This window comes from Acanthisitta chloris, unplaced genomic scaffold, assembly GCF_000695815.1.
Source record: "Acanthisitta chloris isolate BGI_N310 unplaced genomic scaffold, ASM69581v1 scaffold1943, whole genome shotgun sequence".
NCBI lineage: Eukaryota > Metazoa > Chordata > Aves > Passeriformes > Acanthisittidae > Acanthisitta > Acanthisitta chloris.
Window position 1 is genome coordinate 38292 of NW_008665207.1, and position 9927 is coordinate 48218.

Consider the following 9927-nt stretch of genomic DNA (forward strand, 5'->3'; position numbering starts at 1 on the left):
CTTCATGGAGCAAAGATTACCAATAAGGCACAAAACTGCAGTTAGTCCCAAGTATTTTTTCATGATCTAGGTCATAGTGTGTTGCCCACCACTGTGCAGGGGCTTTGACTGAACTTTCCTCTCCTAACCAACTATGGATATGTAAAGAAAAAGCTTCTTTTCCATGGTGTTTGCAGGGCTGTGCAATACAATATGAAGTACTTACAACCAAATTTGAAAAGTTGAGATAAAAAAATGGATCAAAATGCCAAATTTATCATTAGAGTAGTATGAAATGAAAGATTTCTTATGGCTTCAAAATCTCTCCACTGCAAAACTCCATATTCCTTATGAAGAGGCTGCCTCACCCTGAAGTTGTTTTGACTATTTTAATTGTTACTTGTAACTCAACTTTTCCCAACAAGCTTTGTGTGCTTGAAGTTGGAACCACACCAGGGCTACCATTCACAACACAGGCAAGAAGTACATGATGTTACTGGTAGAGAGTGGGCTTAAGCTCATTCTCAGTCCCATTGTTTACCTTGAAAGGTTTTTAAATATAGAAAAAATTTTGAGGAAAATGTGACTTCATTATATATGAGACGTGATTTAACCCCAGGCCAGCAATAAGCACCAAACTGTCACTCGCTCACTCACTCACTCCTCTCCCCAGCAGGATAGGGGGAAGAGAATTGGAGGCGTAAAAGTGAGAAAACCCGTGGGTTGAAATAAGTACAGTTTAATAATGATAATATGGTAGTGATGATAATAATAATAATAATATAAAAATGAATGAAAAGGAAAATAACAAAGAGAGAGAAATAAAACCTAAGAAGTGATGAAAATGAAAATAGCTCTCACTGCCAACAGATCAATGCCCAGTCAGTCCCCGAGCAGGGCCCCCCCCAGCCAGCCCCCAGCTTTATGTTGCTGATCATGACACCATAAGGTGTGGTGTATCCCTTGGGTCAGTTGGAGCCAACTGTCCTGTCTGTGTCCCTTCCCAATTCCTTGTGCACCCCCAGCCTGCTCACTGGTGGGATGGGGTGAGAAAAAGAAAAGGCCTTGACTCTGTGTAAGCACTGCTCAGCAGTAACTAAGATATCCCTGTGTTATCAAGACTGTTTCCACCACAAGTCCAAAACATAGCCCCATACTACCTACTATGGTGAAAATTAACTCTATCCCACCCAAAAGCAGCACAATGCAAAAATAAGTGGCACTAGATAGTCCCTATACTTCACACATTGCCTGGAAGAAGGAAAGTCATATACTATCAGATTAAAGGAAAACATGTCTCAGGCAGGGTAAAACTGGTGAAGAAAAGGAGATAATCCTATTGTTCGAGTACTATCTGTCATGCCTCTATTAGCTGAGCAATCCATGTATTCCTGGTACAGACAGACATGTCTTGAAAACCATTTGGTTGATAGCTCTGCAGTTTCTTGTGCATGGTGTATGTAGAGGGATATAATAACTACAAGAATTGGGAGAAGACTCACTGATACATGTGTGGTATAAGACCTTTATATTATATTTTTTCTTTTGTTGTTTGCTAGCTACATTCTGTGGTATGTTATTTGTGATTGCATGATTAACTTTGCAGCTGTTGCAGGAGAAAACCAATTTTATTTTTTTCTTTTCCCTAGATCCCTGTTCCCAATCTTATTTCATTTGCTGAAGCTCTTGAAGTTGGCTACAGCAAGTACAAAAATCCGTATCACAATCTGATCCATGCAGCTGATGTTACTCAAACTGTGCATTACATAATGATTCACACTGGTATCATGGTAAGAAATATTGTGAAGTTTACTTTACTTCTTTTCTCAGACTCTGCTGTTTTGAATAAATGTGTACATATGTCTTTTCTTAAGGAAAATTGAAAATTGTGCAGAGTGAGATTCTAAACAACCATCAAACTCTAAACTGTATGTCATTTTAACAGTTCTTTCAGGCTGAAACTCTTAGTATGTGGAGGGGAAAAGGAGGAAAAAATCCTCCTTAAATCCTTTTTGCTCTTTGTTGCCTGGACTTGGGTATTATATATCATATTAAAAGAGATAGATTTGCAGGAGTGGGCAGGTGAGAATTTTTTACTTTCACATCACAGAATGGGAGGTGTGATCAGGCAAGGAAGCTTCAAGATCTGCTGAGGTCCTGACCATTGAAAAATGTACCAGATCAGAGCAGGCCTAGAATTAAAGCATCATAGAATGATTTGGGGTAGAAGGGGTCTGAAAGACAGTCTAGTTCCAACCCCTGGCCCCACTAGACCAGTCTGCTCAAAGCCTCATCCAGCCTAGCCCTGAACTCTGCAGCTGCTTTTTCTTTTAGTTTATAACCTTATTTAGGACTACTCTTGCATAATCTATGAACCTATAGTAGGCAGAAGATTACATTTGCCTTGCAATGTCACAATATTTTTTACTATTTATTTGGGAACTGAAATGAGTCTGCACAAGCATTTTTATTTCTAAATGCTTATCTTACATTTACTGGCAGTAGTGAGAATCTCCTCACTATCACCTTACTAGGCAAATGTAAGTACTGACTGAAAGACAATGGGCATTGGTGCCAATGGTCTTTTGATGATTTGTCTTCACTGTGAATACACTTGTTTAAAAAAAAACCAAACCCAAAAAGCAAACTGGGAGGAGAGTGTCTGATTTCTGTTTGCTGAACCATGAAACAATTCCATAAGAATTTTGAAAAGGAAAAATATAAGGCTGACTCTACATGGTTTTTCTCCAACATATACACAATAAATAATAGTCATTTGCATATGTTAAGCCTTTTCTCACTCAAAACTTTGCCTTTGGCTTCAGTGGGGGCAAGATAAGGTCGTTAGGCATTGCAGATGTTTATTCTACCATTTGAAGGAAGTGTTTTGCTTCTAAGTATCAAGTTTTTAAGTTGCATTTTAACTCCAATGCAACTTCCTGAGTGAAGCCTGGAGTCTTCACCAGCCGATTCCTTTTCACATTGAGATGTTTTCTTGAGAAAGAACTTCCAATATCAGACTGAAGCAGAGGCTAGACAGCTCTTGTCAAGATGACTCCAAACCAAAGTTGTTGTATACAATATTCATCTATCAAAATAATATTATAATAAAAGAAAAATCTTGAAGAGATTAGGTTCTGGGTCCTATCCTACCCTTGTCTTCTACTGCAAGGTTAACTGCAAGAGTTAAGTGATTTGAGACATGTCTCTGTTGCAGGTATACACCTGGATCAGCAGCTTACCCGGGGGGAAAATCCCTGTGTTCTATTATACACTTCAAACATCCCTTTAGCTCACTGTATCTGTGCTCCTCTGCCCTTCAAAAAAGATGATAGCATTCAGATTTTCATTATGTCAGGACAAGGTTCCAACTTCCAAAGCTACCCTAGTCAATTTGGGACATTTAGCCATTGATTAAACAACTTTGCAACACACTTTATATATCTTTGAACACTGAATGAAGGAATCTGTTTGGCTAAATAGATATTTGAATATCTGCTGTTCCACAGGATGCACATGAATATGAGAAAGGCACTCCAACTCAAGTTTTACAATATTAGCATCTTAACCTTGTAACTGCACTTTGATGTAATTTGGTAAACTATTTTTAGAAAAGCTTAGACTTTACTGCTGCAAAATCTCATTAATGTTGCAACACTGCTACAAAATTAGGCCAGGTTTAATTCACATTTGAATTACTGAATTATGATATTGAATTGTGCTGTTTCTCTGCCCATGGCAGGGGATTGGAACTAAATGATCTTTAAGGCCCCTTTCAACCCAAACCATTCTATGATTCTATGATACTGGAAAGTTCTTGGAAAGATATCTAACTAGGACAACACTTAGTCAAGAGTGCCTTCGAACAGATGTAGCTTGCCAGGCAGAAGGAACATTTATAGTAATCGGTGTTTCAAAGAGGACCTAGTGATTCTGCAGCTTGCGAAGTATTTCTGTCCCAAATGTCACTTGCAATTTGAGAATGTAGCAGTACCACAAAAATGTTCTATTTAACTTGTTGGTTTTGTTTGGGTTTTTTTTCCTGTTGCCTGGTTAACCCTCCAGAACCCTACTCAATAGCAAGTTGAAATTTGCTTCTCAAGCTAATAGTTTTCAGAGCACATCCATTGTCATACCTCTTTTAACTCTGCTGTATTTCTAACAAATACCTGGATTGGATGAAATTATTGAGGAAATTCTAGACCAAATACGTGTGGGGTTTTTTTTTGCAGATTGGTGTGCAATCTGAAGTTATCATTCTTTCATTGTATCCTAAGGAAACGATACTGACTCCAAATCTTACACAGAATTGCTGTCTTCATTGTTCATTTACAAAAGACATACTGAAGCAAATGTTTCAAAGAGATGGGTTTTAGAAAATCCTTTTCATGATTCTTGTTGCTGAGATCATATATTTTGTATCTTTTATAGGCACCTGGTAAGAAACCATACTTCAGCATTTCCCAAAAAATTTGGCTGGTCAGTTTGTGCTTCTACACAAGCCTTTAGACAGATTCCAGTGAAGAATAACACATATTCAGAGTCAGAGTTAAAGAAATAGAATTGCCATTATATTTTTCAAAAATTGCTGTCTATCTTAAGAAACAAGATCCAGCCACCTCAGATCAGTGTGTTAGAAAGTTAGATATCACAGATGGCACACAATCTATTAACCTTCCCAAGAGATTAAGTCCCAGATGACACGACTGAAATGTGTAACTCAAGCTTGCATTTATGAAGTTTTCATCTCTATAAAGATTTAAGAATCCAAGTCCCAGGGAATACATCTTGTAAAGAACTTTTGAGTCATCGATCATCTTCCCACCATCCCTTTTCTCCTCCCACGTACCTGTATTGCTCAAAGTAAAGGAAAAAATGTCTTTACTGTCAATAAGTGCACTGTGAAACTCCATTTCTTACTCAGTTTTTAATCCATCATTTTCTAAAAAGTAGTTTGAAAGAGAGCTCATGATACATTGAAATATTTCTATTTGCTTATAAGCAATTTATAATACCGGAAAATGTCTCTCAAGAGAAGACATATTTTACAATAGGTGTTATACCTGCATGGCTTAGTATCTTTCAGGATGCAAGCAGATTTCAGCTCTTTGCAATCTTCCAGACCCACAGATACCTGCTTTTCCCTCTCCCTATGAGAAAATCACTTGTTAACTACCTCTCTAAGAGCTTTCTTCTACTTCCTTAGAAATTCTTTAGCTAAAGTAGTTCTCTGATTCTCTGATTTGAATACTGATCTGAATTTTGACTGTACAGCTAGCGTCTTTACAATGCTTGCTCTCATATATTGCTGTAGGAAATGTCTGCATAGCTCACACAATATCTATTGTTTTAAGGAACATTCTTCTACTTACAAATGCATTGTCTAGCAAATATTTTGGTTGCCAAAAAAGATGACCTTTGAAAAGACATCATAAAGAAAAAGTTTATGTTTAGCTTTAGTTACTAATAATTTCTGTGTTTCTATTCTATTCGGTATGTTGAAAACATTGTGAAAGCCAGGACTGGTCATGGCCTGGTTTCTTGTGGCACACAATATGATGAAGGTCATAGTTTCCATTTTTAGAACTGCTTACAGTACATTCTCATTCCTCTGTTCTGGCCTTTTAGTATCTATGCTGCTTCACCAACAGCCACTACTTGTTGATCCTCAGCAGTCTTATTCTGTCACTGAATGGCCTATTTCATTATTCTAACTTATGAATCTTGGTTGTTTCCTTTCTTCTTCTTTGAAATAAGTACTACTGTTGGTGACTTTTACTACTTCTGGCAGCTTATACATCTTATATCCATTCATACACATGTATATGCATATTCAGGTGCATAAAGTTGAGATAATTCTTTGATCCTTTAGTACAGAAACTCGCTTCTACACTAAAAACATCTGAATTACGTGTGGAAATGCTTGACTGGCATTTGACTTAATCAGTCCTGTGACTGTGGGGGTAAATTATCATATGATTTTTCTGCCCCCATTTTTAGATAGAGTAAATTCTTTCCTCAAGGATGATTTATCATTCAAGAAATAGAACTTTAAAGAAGGTAACAGAGGTTATTTTGAAAACTGAGCAATACAGAACAGCCTCAGTTAGCAAGGGTTATAAAAAGGCACAAAACTCCAGGGTCTGCACTATTTTGTATACATGACCTGTGTTACCTTTTGTTCTGTGTAACTGTATACTAGCCTTATGCACTGGTTTGGGTTTTTTTGCATTAGTAGAAAGTATGATAAAATTTAGAACAGAAAAGTCTCCCATGGGCTTAATTTTAGTGCTATATACACTGGTAAAATTGTTAATGCTGATGTTGTATCTTTGATTTTTTTAATGAACTGTATATATAGTTTACAAATTATAACCTTAACTTCTTGTTATGTTTTTAGATTAACATACCATAATTTGGCAAGTGCCATGTATGGGCTAACAGATTAGATACTCAAAGCAGTTGCAAAGCATACCATGTAATTCCCTTAATAATTTCCTATATTTTCAGCTGCCAATGTTTACTTTGCTAGTGACCATAAGGACATTAATTTGGTTTCAGAGAAATCATAATAAGTACAAGGGCTTATTTTACTGTATAATGCTGAAGTGTTATGGATATATAGTTACCTGGGATAAGACGAGGAAAGTTTGTTTAAGTTTAAGGTAATGCAAAACATTTTCAGTACACATTTCAGTGGTGTTTAATCTGAGTTAGGTTATTATAGAAAATGTGACTAGGATTTGTTTTTTGTTTACCAGCACTGGCTCACAGAACTGGAAATTTTAGCAATGATCTTTGCAGCTGCTGTCCATGATTATGAACATACTGGGACCACAAACAATTTTCATATTCAGACAAGGTAAGCAAAGTGGTCCTTTAAGTGTCATGTCTGGAGTTTGCTGTTTACTGGTTGGAACTGTTTCATACCTCTTACTGATACAGCCAGGAAGTAGACATGCCATTCTGATTTTACAGAGTGTTTCCCTGACCTCTGTACAGTAAATGGGACCATTCACATGAACAAGGACAGTGTGGAAAAGTAAGGAGCTCCATAGTGTTTGAAATCACTCTATTTTGGGGCTGATATGTCAAGAGAAATTTCAAAAATATTCAGAATATGGACTTGAAGCCCCTTCACTTCTCTATTTGTTCACTTATATTCTGATAATTCTCACTCAAAAATTTCTTCTACAGTGTCTTCATAAAAATACCACCTCATTTCCAGCAATGTGCCTGGTTTTATTTCACATTGTGTATTAAAGTTACAGGGTCCTGGTGCAGAGGGAGAAACCTTCAAGTACAGCTTTAGAAATACCTAGTCCTGCCTAGCATGTTTTGACAGCATCTGCAGCAGTTATGAAAAAGAGATATAGAAAGGAATCCAGTTTTAAAGTTAGGCTCACCGTATTCTCATGCAGGTGCAGCATTCTGGTCCTGAACAACAGCATATACCTCTCGCCCTTAAAATATTTCCACCTTATCAAAGGAAAATCCCTGGCCAATCCATTGCTGGGTGATAAATGGTACACCTGATACTTAACCTAGTACAAAGTATCTTATTGTTCTCTTACAGGACGCTATAATTTGGTTTTAGTATCATCAGTTGAGGAGTTCACTTTTGCTACTTTTGAAAAAGAATTTCAGCATAGCTCTGGCATATTCTAACAAAACAGCTCAGTGACAGAAATATGAGTATGTTGAACAGAAACAACCACATGCTAACCTTTATAGACAAAGTGCCAAATGGTTACATTTAAATTAAATCCGTAACATACTCATGCCCCAAGATATGCCCTTTGATAATGGACAAATTCTAGATTTGCAGCTGAAATAAGGACATAATTACTTTCTCCCTCAGCATAGTCTGGCTAAAAATAAACTTTTGTTTGTAGTTCCAAGTTTATATTACTTTTCTATTTTTGTCCTTAACATTTTGCTCTAAAGTATTGCAAGAGTGGAAAATTAATTAAGCTGTTAGCTTTGATTTTTATTTGAGCATACTTGCAAACAGGTATTCGTTTTGTGATGTAGCTCATTCTTCCCTCCTAGTGTAACTTGGCCCTAATATGGCATCCCAGGGCTGTGATTCCAGGCTTTTTTTTTGCCTGAGAAAAGCTGATGGAATGGCTGCCATAATCACAGCAAATCTTAACACAGCTTAAACCTAGCCATAAGTAGCTATGTTGATCTAAGTGTGCTTCATAAACATATGTGATTGGAATAAAATGGATTTTCCCACGATTTTAGTTGGACTATGGGTGTAAACATACTGATTATTTAGGCAAGTTATGGTTTCTTCCCTCTAAATAAAGATTCTGATCCCATTTTAATTTTTTTTAGATTCCTTGGTACCATACATGACAATATATACTATTGCTCAAAAGAAAAATAAGCTTGAATTTACCTTATTTATGTCAGAGTAAGCTGCACTGCTAAATCATCACACCTTTCTTCTAGTACAGACTTTTCATTTGACCAAATCAAAATGCTGGGGTATAGTTCTATCAGAACAGAAGTATAGCAGAATGGGGAGACCTGAGGTTGCTTATCAGGTCAGATCAGGTCTTGGCAAAACAAATTCCCCAAGAGTTAATGACATTTGAAGCTGTGTGATAAATACACACCACATTAAATTTTGTGAAAATCTCTATGTAATTTCAGTATTGTGCATCAGTCTTTAATTAAGTGAGAAAGGATATTGTCAAGTATGCTAACATTATGATGTGGGTCTGTCTTTAGGAAGCACTTGAGCGCAACCAAATTTCAGCTTAGCATCTCTACCATTCCATTGTTATAAGGGAAAAGGTTTGGCTGTTTTTCAGACGAAAGATGGTGTCTGTTTAAAGCATATGAAATTGAAGGGGTTTTATATTTTCTTATTTATAGCTTATTATGATAATGAGTAGCATGGGCCAAATCACATCTCTCAGAGCAGGGGTAGTAACTCTTGACACCCATGCTATGTGTGAAGCTCCTGCTGTTGGTGCATTTGAAATGGTTGTATTTACAAAGAATACTCTTGAGTAGCCTAATTAGACCATTTCTGTTGCTCTACCTACAGTCCTATCTACAGTCAAGAAGCTCAAAGATCTCACAAAGTTTTGTAACAGTTATATCACATAAATGAAACATCACACATTTAAAAATATGACTTTCCCACAAACAGTACATACAATGGTATAACAAAAACATTTTATGCCAAGTTTTGTTCCAAGATGGAAAATTTATTGATATTTGATACAATATGAAAAAATAACTATAATTTGATATATACGTAGTCAATAGTTCTCATAGAGAACACATAGTCTTATCTTTCACAGTGCTATCATCAGGACACTTTTACAAAATTTGCCTTTTTTTTCAACTCTAGGTCAGATGTTGCTATATTGTACAATGATCGTTCTGTTCTTGAAAATCATCATGTAAGTGCTGCATATAGACTCATGCAAGAAGAAGAAATGAACATCCTGGCTAATTTAAACAAAGATGACTGGAGGTAAGACCTGCTGTGACAATCAAACGTATTTGAAAATAATAAAACTCATCAGGCCTTCCCCATGGAGTCTATTTTAAGAGTTTAAATTAGAGGAAGCAATATTGACACTGGAAAGGGTGATGGATATTTAAGGCCTGGGGAAGGCTGCTGTGGTGTTAAGTACTCTGGGAGGTGCCACATAATTTTCCAAGTAAGGCTGTGTACTGATGAGACAGTGCTGGGCTGTGTGGACAGTGTCTCAGGTGAGATAGCTCTTCAGGAAAAGCACAATGCTGCTTCTCTTGAGCTGGATTACCTTTGTCTAACAGTGGGTTAAAACCACAGTGCAGGGTCACACTGCTGCCAGCTTGAGCACTACTTGGGAGAAGACTTATATTTTAAAAGCTATATATATACCTGTCAAAGATATACACAGATAAGGTGTCCTCTTAAACATATTTCTTTTAATA

At 36.7% G+C, this 9927-nt stretch overlaps 1 protein-coding gene across 1 annotated transcript in view; it reads left to right on the top strand.

The window, feature by feature from the left end:
* LOC103799308 (calcium/calmodulin-dependent 3',5'-cyclic nucleotide phosphodiesterase 1A-like) overlaps positions 1–9482 on the top strand; it is a 43777-nt gene extending 34295 nt beyond the window's left edge. The window contains exons 6-8 of the mRNA XM_009071615.1: positions 1629–1769; positions 6741–6841; positions 9353–9482. Of these exons, the coding sequence (XP_009069863.1) occupies positions 1629–1769; positions 6741–6841; positions 9353–9482 (372 nt within the window). The remainder of the gene's footprint in view (positions 1–1628; positions 1770–6740; positions 6842–9352) is intronic.
* Positions 9483–9927: the final 445 nt, after the last annotated feature.